Raw genomic sequence first — 16135 nt, 5'->3', positions numbered from 1 at the left:
GTGATGAAGGTCAGGTCGGCACAATTCATGGTGATCAACAGCTAGCAAGAGATTGTTACCTCACTACGCTAAGTCCCGAGGCTTGGGGGAAAACTGACGAAGCCAGAGCAAGCTCAAAAAGAAAACTAGATGAGATGGAGGAGAAAGTCAAGAAAGAGACCTTTACCATTGCCACGGCTCACATGGAAACTAGGCGGCCTGAGCCAGTTGGTGGACATTATGAAATCATCCTTGATGAAGCACGTCCAGATAGGACGGTGCCAGTAGGGGTCTCTCCTGACGACCAGCTTGGGGCACATTTAGTCACTCTCCTGAGGGAATTCCAGGACATTTTTTCTTTTGCTGTGGAGGAGATGTCAGGAATTGATCCAAGCATAGCTGTCCACAAGCTCAATGTAGACGAGTCCTTAAAACCTGTTCGTCAGAAGAAGAGAAATCATGGGGAAGCAAGAAACAAAGCCGCAGCTGAAGAAGTGCAGAAGTTGTTGGAGGCTGGGTTCATTCGGCCAAGTCAATATCCAGATTGGGTAGCAAATGTAGTATTGGTGCCGAAGCCCAAAAAATCCTGGAGAATGTGTGTGGACTATACAGATTTAAACAAGGCTTGCCCAAAAGACAGCTTCCCTCTACCCAAGATAGACCGGTTGGTAGATTCAACGGCTGGCCATGCTTTGATGTATTTCATGGACGCATACTCGGGCTTTCACCAAATTCCTTTGTGGCCAGATGATCAGGAAAAGACGTCATTTGTTACTGAGCAAGGCCTATACTGTTACAAAGTGATGCCGTTCGGTTTAAATAATGCGCCAGCCACATTTCAACGCCTAGTCAACACTGTCTTCTCTTGTCAGTTAGGACGAAACATCGAAGCTTAAATTGATGATATGATAGTAAAAAGCAAGTAACGTGAAGAACACTTGGCTGACTTAAGAGAAACTTTTGAGACGCTCCGAAAATATCAGATGAGGTTGAATCCAAAGAAGTGTGTTTTTGGGGTAACGGCTGGAAAGTTCTTGGTATTCCTTATTGATGAAAGAGGAATCGAGGCCAATCCTGATAAAGTACAAGCAGTAATAGATATGACGTCGCCAAAATCAGTCAAGGAAGTCCAACGCCTGACAAGATGTCTAGCGGCCCTGGGGCGGTTCTTATCAAGGGCAGGTGACAAGTGTCATTACTTCTTCGGCACAATCAAGAAGAAGAGGAAATTTGAATGGACTGAGGCGGCAGAAACTGCCTTCGTTCGATTAAAAGAACACCTCCACACCTTACCTCGGCTTGTCAGTCCTCTTCAGGGGGAAACTTTGTATGTGTATTTGGCCATTTCTGAGTGGTCCTTGAGTGCTGTGTTGCTAACTGAAAGGGAGGGAGTGCAACTCCCCGTCTATTTCGTGAGCCATGTCCTGCAAAACGCTGAAGTAAGATATTCTACAATTGAGAAGTTTGCACTTGCGCTGTTTATGGCTAGCAAGAAGCTGCGCCCTTACTTTCTGGCACACAAACTAGTGGTATACACAGACCAACCTTTGAAACAACCCCTTACTAAGCTAGACGCTGCTGGACGAATGCTGAAATGGGCAATTTAGCTGAATGCATTTGATATCTCATATGAGCCTCGAAAAGCTATCAAGGGACAAGCATTTGCTGATTTCATTGCAGAAATGACGAGGTCGACTTTTGAAAAGAATGTGGCGACTCGCTGGACAGTCTATGTACTCGTCAACCCAGAACGGGTGTGGAGCCAGCATAATATGTCAATCTCCTGAAGGAAACAAGTATGAGTATGCCATGAGATTCAATTTCCAAACATCCAACAACGAGGCAGAATACGAAGCTTTATTAGCCGGCATAAAAATGTGCAAAGCTGCTGGAGCTCAAGAAATACTTGCCTTCTCTGACTCACAGCTCATTGTGAGTCAAGTGAATGGGGACTATGAGGCAAGAGACCCTAACATGATCAAATATATGCAAGCTGTGCATCAAGAAATAGAACATCTAAAGAGCTTTGAAGCTAAGCAGATTCCCAGAACGGAGAACAATCAGGCCGATGCCCTGTCAAAACTAGGTACCTCGGCTTCCTGTGATACCCCGCATCACGTGTTCTGGGAATTGAAAGATAAGCGAAGTATTGAGCAGGAATTGTGCGCTCCTATGGTAGCTATTCTGGATCGGTCGTCAACCTGGATGGACCCTATCATTGCTTACAAAGTGGACGGTTTGCTTCCGGACGACTCAAGTCTGGCCGCCAAAATACAAAAGAAGAGTTCTTGGTTTGAATGGTGGAATGGAGTTTTTTACAAGAAGTCATTTTCTAGACCCCTCCTGCGGTGTGTCACTCCTGAGAAAGGGAAAGAAATTCTAGATGATTTGCACCAGGGATTATGTAGCTCCCACATTGGAGGACGAGCCTTGGCAGAGAAAGCCTTGCAAACTGGTTATTACTGGCCCACTTTGAGAGAAGACGCCCTAGCTATGGTGCAAAAATGTGACAAGTGCCAACGGTTTGCTCATCTCATCCACAAGCCGGCCCACCCTCTCACTCCTATCATGAGTCCCATTCCGTTTGCCAAGTGGGGAATGGACCTGTTAGGGCCATATACAGCGGCCCCTGGAGGCCGGCGCTATGTGATAGTGGCTGTTGATTACTTCACCAAGTGGGTTGAAGCAGAGGCTCTCAAAAACATAAAGACAAGTTATGTGAGGGCGTTTATCTGGAAAAATCATGACTCGCTTTGGAATACCACAAGCTATCATCTTTGATAATGGGCCTCAGTTTGAGACGCCTAAGCTGAAGGAGTGGTTAGCAGACAACGGCATACACAGCTGCTTTGCCTCTGTGGGACGACCTCAAGCCAACGGCCAAGTCGAAGCATTTAACAAGATTATCTCCGAGGGGATCAAGAAGAAACTAGATGAAGCCAAGGGTCTATGGGCCGATGAGCTGCCAAACGTCTTATGGTCCATCCGCACCACGACTAAGAACTCAACCGGCGAAACCCCATTCCTGCTAGCCTATGGAGCTGAGGCCGTGTTGCCCATAGAAATGTGTGAACCTACACTAAGGGTCATGTTATATGAAGAGAATGCCAACTGGGAAATGATGAAGTTGGCCCTTGACTTTTTACCTAAAGTAAGAGGAAATGCAGCATTGAGGCAACAATTGTACAAGATAAGGATGGCGAGGGAGTACAACAAGAAAGTCTCCAAAAGGGTGCTCAAGGTAGGAGACTTTGTTCTCCGAAAGATGGAATCTGTGGGACGAGCCAACGAACAGGGTAAACTGACGCCCACTTGGGAAGGACCCTATGAGATCTATGACGAGATCAGAGATGGAACCTATCGCATTCAGGACATGCAAGGCCGACCAATTCTACGCACCTGGAATGCAGACAATCTCAAAAAATATTTTTTCTAGGATGTATTCTGACTGTCTTTTATGAAAGAATCTGTGGTCTAGACAACGGCCGCTAATGGTCCTAATGGAGTAGTAGTCTCCCTTGTAACCGGCTAAATTCGCCTTACAAAGTAAATAATACTACTCTTGTTTCGTCCTATTTATTACTCTTACTAACTTACCTAACATATACATGCAAAAAGCCTAATCGAATAAAGGCCTAAGAAGTGGCCCCAGATTAGCACAACATTTACAAGCCTATTTGATTGAAGCCTAAGGAGTGGCCCAGATTAGCATAAACATAGGCTGATCACCTATTAAATTGTAAAAATCGTTCCCGAAAACACGAACGTCTATTTCTCCAAGGCAAATAGGTTCATTCCTATATGCCGCGGCAACAAACATGCCGCTCCAAATTGACGACGGGGGAAAATCCCCAAACAAGTCATATGCCGCGGCTTCAAACATGCCGCGCCCAATTGACGACGGGGGCAAACCCCCATACAACTTATCATTTTCTTAAAAACGAATATTTTTCTAAGGCAAATAGGTTCACTCCTATATGCCGCGGCAACAAACATGCCGCTCCAAATTGACGACGGGGGCAAATCCCCAAACAAGTCATATGCCGCGGCATCAAACATGCCGCGCCCAATTTATGACGGGGGCAAACCCCCATACAACGTATCGTTTTCTTAAAAACGAATATTTTTCTAAGGCAGATAGGATTACTCCTATATGCCGCGGCATCAAAAATGCCGCGCCCAATTTACGACGGGGGCAAACCCCCATACAACTTATCGTTTTCTTAAAAACGAATATTTTTCTAAGGCAAATAGGATTACTCCTATATGCCGCGGCAACAAACATGCCGCTCCAAATTGACGACGGGGGCAAATCCCCAAACAAGCCATATGCCTCGGCATCAAACATGCCGCACCCAATTTACGACGGGGGCAAACCCCCATACAACTTATCGTTTTCTTAAAAACGAATATTTTTCTAAGGCAAATAGGACTACTCCTATATGCCGCGGCATCAAAAATGCCGCGCCCAATTTACGACGGGGGCAAACCCCCATATAACTTATCGTTTTCTTAAAAACGAATATTTTTCTAAAGGCAAATAGGTTTACTCCTATATGCCGCGACAACAAACATGCCGCTTCAAATTGACGACGGGGGCAAATCCCCAAACAAGTCATATGCCGCGGCATCAAACATGCCGCGCCCAATTTACGACGGGGGCAAACCCCCATACAACTTATCGTTTTCTTAAAAACGAATATTTTTCTAAGGCAAATAGGATTAATCCTATATGCCGCGGCATCTAAAATGCCGCGCCCAATTTATGACGGGGGCAAACCCCATACAACTTATCGTTTTCTTAAAAACGAATATTTCTCTAAGGCAAATAGGATTACTCCTATATGCCGCGGCAACAAACATGCCGCTCCAAATTGACGACGGGGGCAAATCCCCAAACAAGTCATATGCCGCGGCATCAAACATGCCGCGCCCAATTTACGACGGGGGCAAACCCCCATACAACTTATCGTTTTCTTAAAAACGAATATTTTTCTAAGGCAAATAGGATTACTCCTATATGCTGCGGCGTCAAACATGCCGCGCCCAATTTACGACGGGGGTAAAACCCCAATACAAATTCGTCGTTTTCTTAAAAATGAATATCTTTCTAAGGCAAATAGGATTGCTCCTACAGGCCGAAGCAAAAAGTAAGCCGACGATCAGAAGCCGCGCAACAGTCCCTATACTCAAGTTCAGCGGCAATCATACTGATTGATTGACTTACGTCAATAAATCAACTAAAATAAACTTGGGCGTGGGAGTCTTGTCCAGAGACTTGCAAACACCTGCTCTGGGGCATAAAGTAGACGTCCAATCATACACGACAAAATGACAGAGAAGGCGTTTAAAAGTCTAAAACTGAAAAATCACATAAAAAGGTGAATAGTCTGCGCCCAAAACGGCGCAAAATTCAACAAAAATAAAAATTATCCAAACAAACGCCATAGGCGTTGAAATAAAAATAAAATTATTCATTACAGACGCTCTTGGCGCCATAAAAACTGATTTTTTGATTGACAAGGGGAGTGGAGTTAGGACCGAGCAGGACGAGCAGCGGCGGAATGAGCGGAGGTCGACGTACCCACACCATCTGGGCCGTCGACAGCAAGCTTGGAGGTTGGCTGAGCTGAAGTCCCCTCCTCCTGAGCCGGTGAGTTCACCTCCTCACTTTCGGCATCAGAATCCTAAAACACAGGAGGAGGAAGACCTTGTTGCTCGGCCTCAACGATTGCACCCTGCTTGCAAATTTGCCGCTCAAACCAGGCGAAGGAGAAGTCCTCCATGCAGGCGTCCCAGGCTCGGCGAGTTCTCTCTCTTACGTTCTCTGCAGCCAACTTGGCCTCGGCCTTGACCCGAGAAACCTCAGCCTGAGAAGCCGAGACCAACTCTTCAAGACTGGCCACTTGCTGGCGCAAGCTCGCAGCTTCCTTCACCTTGGCCTCGGCCTCCTGGAGGAACGACTGGGCAGAAAGGGCTTCGGCATTAATTGTCTCAATAGCAAGAATTTGTTCATTGATTTTGATCAAGCACTGCCTCTTGTCACTCCTCAGGACGGCCAGCTCCTTGCTTTGAGCTTCGATGGTATCCTGCATCTCAAGCCGAACCTTCTCCACTGTCGCCATGGCATAGTCACCGGCATTTATGGCTTTATGCACCTGCCGCTGAAGCTGACTGGTGACGTCAGCTCGCCAGCGCTTAAAGCCTTCGGCCTTAATAAGCAGCTGCAAGAAAAATGTAAGTAAGAAAGAGTAAAAGTTGCTAAGTACAGGAATGAAACAAGAAGACGGATGCTTACATCCAGGAGAACCGCCTACATAGCCCTGAATTGCGCATCCGCCGCCGGAGGGAACTGCTCCACATATTCCTTCGGCACGGCTTTAATCACCGAAGAGATGATCTTATCCTTATCTCGGGACGAGAAATGCCGAGACGGAGGAATATTGCGGAACTCATCGTCCAAAGCCGCCTGTCGGCCAGAAGCTATACAAAAAGAGAGGTGAGAGTCCACAAAAGTACTTGATCCAGAAAACAATTTAACTTGAAGAAGTTAGCATCTACCTGGGTCGTCGCCCCCCACATGAGGAGGACGATGAGCTTCTGGATTCTGGGCCACCTGAGCCGATGGCTGGTCGTCCTCACCATCAAGGACCTCAACCGGCGTAGGGGAAGCAGCCCTCTTGCTGGGACTGGACCCGCCTCTGGCATCCCCTCTTTTGGCCGAACCCTCCGTAGGAGGATGCTGCCGCAGAGGAGTCACTGCCATAGGAACGACTTTCACTGGAGAATCAGACGACTTCTCTGGCAAGTCCTCCCTCTTAGGACGCCTGATCCCCGCGTTGACCTTGGGACGCTTCCCCGCCATGGAAGTGTCCTTGTCCTCGGCCTTGCGCTTAGGGTCGGCCGAACCTTTCTCGCCCTTCTGAAATATTGGAGTAGGAAAGATATAATATAAAAAAATGATATAATAATAAGAAATATATAGACAACTCACTCTTTCCGGAGCACCTCCGCCAATCCCTTTCAGCTTCTGGTCAACCATCTGGGTTAACCACTCCTTGGTGCTAATAACCCTCTTCTCTTGAGGCGGAAGCTTGGACATGGCGACGGCTGCAAAAAGGAGATTTTTTATAAAAGTTAGTAAGCAAGTAACATCCAATACATAAAAGCAGTAATGCTATGATACCTTGGTGCAACCCATGGTCTAGGCCAGCCGCTGCCAGGAACACAGGGTCCTTGAGCTGAGCACATGACGGAAGCCAAGACAAGGGAATGTTCAGGTTCTTGGTCTGTGTCGTCACGGCCTCAGCCTGGAAATGGACCGTGATCTGATCCCATTCCTGTGCCGTTAAGGCCGGAAATTCCTCATCCCCTCCTGCAAAGTGAGGTTTTAACTGCCAACGGCTAAATTTTAGCTCCGCCTCCTCGTCGGCGGTCCACATCACCACCCACCTCATTCTCCAGAAGTGATGTTTTGACGGCTTGTCAAAAGTGGTAGCATACTCCCCCTTGTTAGCTAATTGGAACCAACCTTCGGCTCCCTTTACTTTCTGAAAACGCACCAACCTAAGAAATGCATTGAAAGACGGCCTCAGGCCCAACAGCTCACATTTTGCGACGTACCCAAGTACGTTCGTCCAAGAATTGGGTGACAATTGGCAGAGGCCAATGCCGAACCCATCCAATACCTCCTCCACAAAAGGATGGACCGGAAACCGTAAACCACTTTTAAAGGCTCCAGCATACACAGGAAACTCGCCTGGGCCCACGTCAAAAATGGTGGACGCCTCACTCTCAGGAAACCTCATTTCATAGCCAGGGCCAGTATTCATGGCAGCGGCATAATTCTCCTTATGTCTCTCCAGCCATTTTAACCACTTCGGGTCAGCCCCAATATGACCCGCGTCAATTTGAGCATTCTCACCCTGGACGCCTCCAGCAACAACCTGAGGCACTCCAGCCGCCTCCTCTTCAACTTCTTCACCCACAGCCTCGCCGCCGCTCTCATCTGGTTCCGACTCCTCAAACGAGGCGGCGGGATGTTTCGATGGACCAGCTTCCATCTCTTCCATCCAAAACTCATCAAAGTAAGTACCTCCTTGACGAGCACTGCTAGTCTCACCTGGGGGAGTCCGGCTTATTTCCCCTGCCGGCACTTTTATGGATCTCCCTCCTGAGAAAGAAGGGTCCATCTGCTGACCTTTAAGCCGCAAGTCAGTGATGTTTGCCGTCTTTTTCGTCTTCGCCATCGTGTCCTGCATAAAGACGCAATGGGAGGCCGAACTTAACGACGGGCTTAAAAAATGTGGGATATTGGTGCGGCGCAGATCAGACCACCATATCCAGAATTTCCAACCTTAACGGCTCAAGAACCGTATACCATCGTTCCAAAAGGAAAAGAAAAATGGACGATGCCAAGACTGACAAATAACAAAAAATGCAGGAAATAACTAACATACTGTAATCAGGTGCTTACCTCAAAAATAACAGAGATGATGGCGTCAAAGGTAAGCGTCACGAAAAGGAGACGAAGGGCTCGTGCGGTCTTTCCTTCGTCTTAGGATATGGGCCGAATCGAAGACTGCGTCAGAAATCTCTGTAGATTCTCTCTCAGAAAAGCACAGAGGTGAATTTTGGAAAGTGAAAAATGAAATTTTTTACCCCCCTCACATATATATGGGGAGGACAGAATAGGAAAAGTAGCCACGTGGTGCACTCTCCCCGGTTCAAAGAACCTAATCAGGAGATCAGCGGTCAAGAATGGGCATCATGCAGACCATCTTACCTTAATACCCTTCTCGAGGGGCAAATGATGTGGGTAAAAATACCCCACCTACGTGGCACCAACGTCACGCGACATGTGGCTCCTGATCACTGGTCAGCCTCCTATTTTGGCTGCCACCTAAGAATCAGCCTATGCTGATGTAAGATTAAACTAAATGTGCATGCTAGTCCCTTTTGAGGCCCATGGCCCATAAGGAATGTTATGATAGTGACACATGTCATTATCTGGTAAACTAGCCAATCATGTGACATGACTCTAGGGTTTTCCCCCAAAAAGGGGGGAGACTATAAATACATCCAATTCCCAAGAAATGGACACACAATTCTAGATAGAGAAACATTCTACTACTTACCTTTAATGCTTTCTGTTCATTAATTACATCTTCCTAAAAACTCATGTCTTACTTAAGCATCGGAGGGAATATTCCTTCGGGAATATTCTTGTTTTGTAGGTACGCCGCCGACGTGGACTGGACTCGACACTACGTGGAACCTGATACCTCCTCGTCATCATACAAAGGAAAAACTCCCACAACACTACTACGTAAGTAATCACTATGTATGATAGACTTGATTTCCCATATGAGAGCCTCGTCACTTTGTTTAATATTGGACTTGATTTCCTTTGTTCGTGCGACTTAAACATAACTACGATATTGAATTACAATTAGATATGAACATGTTTATTATCTAAGTCTTAATTTACAATATTCAATTGTAGTGTGAACTATGTCGAACTTTACAAAACTTGAATTTGCGGGCCCTTGATATTACTAGAAATAACTATTGTCTTGGGTGTTAGTGAAGGAAATATGTCCTTCACCCAAGGTGTATTAAGCCTAATACCAAGGTTCAGATTAATTGCGAACAATTAATTCAGTAAGATCAAGTGATCGGAACAGCTAGCTGGAGCAATGCTTCCGATCTGTGAGTTCTAATCTATATTAAGCTCACAACTTACTCTTGACTGAACCCATAAGGTCACACCAATGGCATGTAACAGATCACCGGATTGAATGAATCGGAAATTCATTTAATAGATTTTCGGGAATTAGTTTGGAAAACGTATTATACGATACGACCTTGCGTCGGAATCGTATATCGTATCGCGAATATTCGTACGCTGGGCGAAACAAATAATCGTATCATACGACAGGTGATTCGTCGTATACGATACGATAAATAATAGCCGTAAGGCGTTAGTCGCGAATACGAGCCGCATCGGAGCTGTCGGCCCGTCGAGCCAAGCGCGCAAGGCCCAACGAGCCAGCGAGCTCGCAAAGCAGCAAGCAAGCCAGCCCGGGGCGTGGCAGCGTGCATCACCGCACAACAACACAGCAGCGAGCACGCAAGGCCTACGGCCCATGATGCTCGGCTGCGCGCGCTGTGGGCTTCGGCCTGCAGTGTGTTGGCTGGGCGCGGGTTGTGCTTGTGTGTGAGTGTGGCCGGTCAAGGCCCTTGGTCTTGGCCGGTTACACTAAAATAATATAATTAGGTTATTATATTTTTCCACACACTGACAATTCAGTTTTCCATCTAACCTAAACCTAATTCCTAAATTAAATTCTTCAGTTTTTTCTCTGTAAAAACTGTTCATCCCGAAAAGCAAAAATCTTGTGCGTTGTCTAAGCTACAATAATCAAGACGGGTCTGAACGTGTCGGGGAACCAAATAGAGGAACGACAAGTGGAGTTCTTTATTTGTGTTCGTTGATACAATACTCGGGAAAACACGCTTCGAATGTAAGTTTGCTTAAACTGTGCTTTATACATGTTTCCTGGCTTTGGGGATGTTTCTCACATGTTATGTATGTTTAACTGTATTCCCCTAAAGTTAGATGTCGAAATTCACCTAGATGCAAAGGACATTGGTGATACAATCAAAGAAGGAAATAAAGCAACAAGTCAAAACAAAGCTAAGGCTATGATATTTCTTCGATATCACCTCCATGAGGGTCTTAAGGTTGAGTACTTGACTGTAAAAGATCCACAAATCATTTGGAGTAATCTAAAGGAGAGGTATGACCACCTGAAAACTGTGATAATTGCCTAAAGCTTGTTATTATTGGTTACATTTAAGACTACAAAACTTAAGTCTGTAAGTGAATATAACTCAGCTATGTTCAGAATTACTTCACAATTGAAGTTATGTGGAGAGAAAATCACTGATGCAGAAATGTTAGAGAAAACATACTCTACCTTTCACGCAAATAATATTGTCCTGCAGACACAATACCGTGAAAAGGGATTTAAGAAATATTCTGAACTTATATCTTGTCTCCTCGTGGCTGAGTAAAATAAAGTGTTATTAATGAAAAATCATGAATCACGTCCAATTGACTCTACTCCATTCCTTGAAACGAATGTGACATCCCATAATGGGAAAGAAAAATATCAAAATAACATGCCAACAATAGTGGTCGAGGACGTGGTTAAGGACGTGGACGTGGACGTGGACGTGGACGTGGACGTGGACGTGAATATGGTCTAGGCCGAGGCCGAGGTGGTTCTTTCAAGAACTCGTATCCGCACCAAAAGTGGGACAATAAAGATGGTAACAAACAAGAGAAAGATAAAAGTGAGAATGTGACCAATGTATGTTATCAATGTGGAGGAAAAGATCATTGTTCTAGTACATGTCGTACACCAAAACACCTGGTTGAGCTCTATCAACAATCATTAAAGAAAAAGACATAGAAAGTAGAAACAAATCTTGTGTACGAAGATGGCGAAGGTGACCTTGATTGTGGAAATACAACTCACCTGGAAGTTGTTGATTTCCTCACCACCCTTGAAGGGAATAATTAGTCGTAGAGTCGTTTATGGTCATTTAAGAATAAAATTTTGTTTTCTTAGATTCATGTTATTTTATTTTGGATTTTATTTGTTTGAACTATGACTTTGTATGGGATTGTTAAAGTTCGATAATTAAATTATTATTATATATTATTGTCATTTCATTTCATTTATTTGAAGAACATGAATACCCCTCAAGTTTAGTTGAAGATTTATGCCTAGCAGACAGTGCAACTACTCATACCATACTGAAAAGCAAGAGATATTTCTCTAATTTGACAATGAAAGAAACTAGTGTGAGTACTATATCAGGTAGTACAAAGATAGTTGAAGGCTCCGGAAGAGCAAAGATATTATTGCCTATGGGAATGAAATTTGAAATCATTGATGCATTATATTCTCCCAAGTCTCAAAGAAATTTATTGAACTTTAAAAATATTCGACATAATGGATATCACGTTGAGACAATAAGTGAAGGAAATGTTGAATACCTTCACATCCCAAGTATTACCCAAGGCACTAAACATATTTTTGAGAAATTACCTGCATTCTCCACTGGTTTGTACTACACTAAAATCAATACAATTGAAACATGTGCTACAGTAAACCATAAGTTTACATATAATTTCACTGTTTGGTATGACCGGTTGGGCCACCCCGGTTCAATAATGATGCGAAAAATAATTGAAAATTCATGTGGACATTCATTAAAGAATCAGAAGATTCTTCCTAATGATTTATCATGTGTTTCTTGCGCACAAGGCAAGTTGATAATACGACCTTCACTGGCCAAAATAAACTTTGAATCTATCAATTTTCTGGAATGTATACAAGGAGATATTTGTGGGCCAATTCACCCATCATGTGGAACATTAGATGTTTTATGGTTTTCATTGACGCATCGAGTAGATGGTCACATGTATCCTTGTTATCAACTCGCAACCTGGCGTTTGCGAGATTACTTGCTCAGTTGATTAGATTACGAGCACATTTTCCAGATTTTCCTATGAAGGTAATTCGTCTTGATAATGCTGGTGAATTCACTTCTCAAGCCTTTGATGATTTTCGCATGTCCATTGGGCTAAGTGTTGAACATCATGTAGCACATGTTCATACACAAAATGTTCTAGTTGAATCATTAATCAAGCGTCTCCAGTTGATTGCTAGATCATTACTTATGAAGTCCAAACTTTCAATCTCTGCTTGCATGCGATATTACATGCAGCATCATTAATTTGCATCAGGCCAACGAGTAATCAAAGGTTCTCCCCATCACAATTGGTTTTTGGTCAGGAACCAAATATTTCCCATCTGAAATTTTTTGGGTGTGTTATATATGTTCCAATTTCTCCACCACAGCGTTCTAAGATGGGCCCTCAAAGGAGGTTAGGAGTATATGTTGGATTTGAATCCCCATCAATAATTAAATATCTAGAGCCATCTACAGGGGATCTATTTAAGGCTCGATTTGCAAACTGTCATTTTAATGAGTCAGTCTTTCCAACATTAGGGGAGAAAATAAACAGCTGGAGAAGGAAATCAGTTGGAATGAATTATGATTGTCTCATCTTGATCCTCACTCTAAACAATTTGAATTAGAAGTACAAAAGATAATTCATTTACAAAGCTTAGCAAATCAATTGCCAGACGCAAATAGAGTGACCAAGTCACATATACCAGCTGTAAATGCTCCAATTAAAATTGATGTCCCAGTGGGAAAATATGAAACTGCTAGTGAGTCTACAGCACGCCTAACGTACTATTGGTTCTAAAGATAAGAATCCTCGGAAAAGAAAAGGAGCGACGATTGATAATGGCCAGAATGAGGAAAAAAAGAATTTTGAAGGATCTCCAGAAGAGACTTTAGACATGACGAATAAAGAAATTCAGGTACCTGAAAATGAAGAGATATCAACTAATTATGTCATGTCTGGAATAAAATGGAACCGAAATAAAATCAATGTTGATGAAATTTTGCATGCAATGTAGCAATTGATGTTATGGATGAAAATGAGGATCAAGAACCAAAGTCTATTGAAGGGTGTACACAAAGTGATAATTGGCCAAAATAGAAGGAAGCAATTGGGGCAGAATTAAAATCTCTTGCAAAGAGAGAAGTATTGGATCAGTAGTCCGTACACCCAAAGGTGTAAAACCAGTGGGATATAAATTGGTCTTTGTGCGAAAGAAGAATGAAGATGGTGAAATTGTGAGATACAAAGCACGTTTAGTTGCACAAGGATTCTCACAAAGACCTGGAATTGATTATGAACAAACTTACTCTCCTGTGGTGGATGCAACTGCTTTCAGATTTCTTATCAGTCTGGCAATAAGAGAAAGACTTGATTTACGTTTAATGGATGTAGTCACAGCCTACTTGTATGGGCCACTGGACAATGACATTTATATGAAAGTCCCGAAAGGATTTAAACTGCCAGAAGCAGCAAATTCTAGTTCTCAAGAACATTATTGCATAAAATCAAATAAATCTCTTTAAGGATTGAAACAATCAGGGCGTATGTGGTATAATCGCCTAAGTGAGTACTTGTTAAAGGAAGGCTATAATAATGACCCCATAAGTCCATGCATTTTTGAAAAAGAGATTTGGGACAAGATTTGTAATAATTGCAGTGTATATATGTTGATGATTTAAATATTGTTGGGACTCCTTAAGAGATTTCGCATACAGTGGAATATTTGAAGAAAGAATTTGAGATGAAAGATCTTGGAAAGACAAAAAAATTCTTAGAGCTACAAATTGAGCACCTAAAGAATGGAATCCTTGTGCATCAAAAAACATACACAGAAAAGGTACTAAAAAGGTTCTCTTTGGATCAAGTACATCCGCTGAGTAGTCCAATGGTTGTAAGATCACTAGATGTGGATAAAGACCCATTCCGCCCTCGGAAAAACGATGAAAAAATTCTTGGTTATGAAGTACCATACTTAAGTGCAATAGGGGAATTGATGTACCTTTCCAGTCATACAAGACCTGACATATCATTTACAGTAAATCTGTTAGCAAGGTTTAGCACATGTCCAACTCGAAGGCATTGGAATTGGATAAAACATGTACTTCGTTACCTCCAAGGAACGAAAGATATGGGATTATTCTTTTCTAACCAAACCAAAGAAGACTTAATTGGCTTTGCAGATACAGGGTATTTGTCTGATCCCCGTAATGCTCGATCACAAACAGGATATATGTTCACATGTGGTGGTACTGTCATTTCTTGGCAATCCATGAAGCAAATTATTGCAGCTACTGCCATTTCTTGTCAAGGTTGTGTGTGCTCGTAGAATTGACATTCTTATAACTTTCTAAACATTAAAATGGATTTTCTTGATATTTTCCGATCTTTCTACGTAATGTTGGTCTCCAAATAAAAAAAATATTACTTAACTTTGGAGTATTTGGAAGACTCGTAATAATCTCATCTATAAGTACTTATACTAGACCTCCATAAATATTTACGAAATGGGACATACTTACCTGTAATGATCATATGGATGCTAATGTTCCTAGGAATTGTGTTTCTCAATCTTCCAGCACCATCCGGGTTGCATGGTCACCCTCATCCCCTGGTTGTTTGAAAATTAATTTTGACGGTTGCGTTCGAAATAATTCAAGACCAGCAGATGTTGTTATTAAAGATTATTTGGGTAATAATGTTGTTAGTCGCACATGTAACCTTGGCACACCATGCATCTTCGATTTCTTGCAGAAGCATTAGCTCTTCGCAACAATCTTATGTTAACTATTGAAAATAAAGTTCGTCATGTTTTCATTGAAGGTGGTGACTTATTGGTTATTAATATTTTGTAATGTAAAGTACAATGTCCCTAGAAGATTCAGTTGGTAATGGATGATGTTAAACATCTGCTAACTCACTCTAAAGAAGTTACATCTCAACATATATATCGGCAAGACAATCGTGCAACACATTATATTGCAGCCACATATCACCAAATTCAGACTCACAATATATTGACCCTTAACTAGATAATAAATTTTCTTACTTTATTTCTTTAGATAAGTTAAGTTACAATCTTCAGAGAAGACTATCATAATTTTCATATATTTTTCCTTCTTAAAATAATAAAAATAAACAAACTTATATCAATAGAGTCTCGTAGCTCAGTTGGTTAGAGCGTTGGTCTTATGAGCCGAAGGTCGCGGGTTCAAGCCCCGCCGAGACTATATTTTTGCATTCTAACTGTAGTTTTGCAGTCAAAAGTCTTGCACGCACAAGGTGTTCACACCGGGATATCCTTTATCCAAATTTTTGTAACTTTTAATATATTTTATTAACTTTATATTATGAAAAATAATTGATGGATAAAATTTTTAAAGTGTCAAGTAGTTACCTTTATCCATTACTAGTGGTTTTAAAGGAATGTTTTTATTAGAATAAAAAAAATTATCACTAAAAAATATTTTGTTGGCGTAAAAAAAATTATCACTAAAAAATTATCACTAAAAAAAATTATCAGTAACAGTAGATAACTTTGACATTTATTGGCGTAACTTTTAAGCATTTTAATTTAAATTTTAATCCGGTGTACAATATTTATTG

The 16135-nt window shown here is 42.5% G+C and overlaps 2 protein-coding genes and 1 non-coding gene across 3 annotated transcripts; all 3 read left to right on the top strand.

The window, feature by feature from the left end:
* Positions 1-1686: 1686 nt before the first annotated feature.
* On the top strand, positions 1687-3511 carry LOC130470073 (uncharacterized). The gene is made up of 3 exons (XM_056839648.1): positions 1687-2697; positions 2774-3220; positions 3458-3511. Exons 1-3 carry the CDS (start codon positions 1687-1689, stop codon positions 3509-3511), a joined length of 1512 nt encoding a protein of 503 aa, XP_056695626.1.
* A 4963-nt stretch (positions 3512-8474) lies between these two features.
* On the top strand, positions 8475-11058 carry LOC130470072 (uncharacterized). The gene is made up of 3 exons (XM_056839646.1): positions 8475-8486; positions 10597-10781; positions 10890-11058. Exons 1-3 carry the CDS (start codon positions 8475-8477, stop codon positions 11056-11058), a joined length of 366 nt encoding a protein of 121 aa, XP_056695624.1.
* Positions 11059-15685: 4627 nt separating this feature from the next.
* On the top strand, positions 15686-15759 carry TRNAI-UAU (transfer RNA isoleucine (anticodon UAU)). Its single transcript has one exon. It is a non-coding gene; the product is annotated as a tRNA-Ile (tRNA).
* The last annotated feature ends 376 nt before the right edge of the window (positions 15760-16135 follow it).

The sequence above is a fragment of the Spinacia oleracea genome, chromosome 3 (genome assembly GCF_020520425.1).
Source record: "Spinacia oleracea cultivar Varoflay chromosome 3, BTI_SOV_V1, whole genome shotgun sequence".
NCBI lineage: Eukaryota > Viridiplantae > Streptophyta > Magnoliopsida > Caryophyllales > Amaranthaceae > Spinacia > Spinacia oleracea.
The sequence above is the reverse complement of the archived record's forward strand: the minus strand, read 5'-3'. Positions and strand labels throughout refer to the sequence as shown.

Excerpts from the sequence above, each read along its gene's own strand:
- LOC130470073 (XM_056839648.1), top strand. The coding sequence starts at position 1,687 with ATGTGGCGACTCGCTGGACAGTCTATGTACTCGTCAACCCAGAACGGG. Across the intron at positions 2,698-2,773 it reads AAAACATAAAGACAAGTTAT|TTTGAGACGCCTAAGCTGAA; the intron begins GTGAGGGCGTTT and ends AATGGGCCTCAG. Across the intron at positions 3,221-3,457 it reads TCTCCAAAAGGGTGCTCAAG|ACAACGGCCGCTAATGGTCC; the intron begins GTAGGAGACTTT and ends TCTGTGGTCTAG.
- LOC130470072 (XM_056839646.1), top strand. Across the intron at positions 10,782-10,889 it reads TGGAGTAATCTAAAGGAGAG|AATTACTTCACAATTGAAGT; the intron begins GTATGACCACCT and ends AGCTATGTTCAG.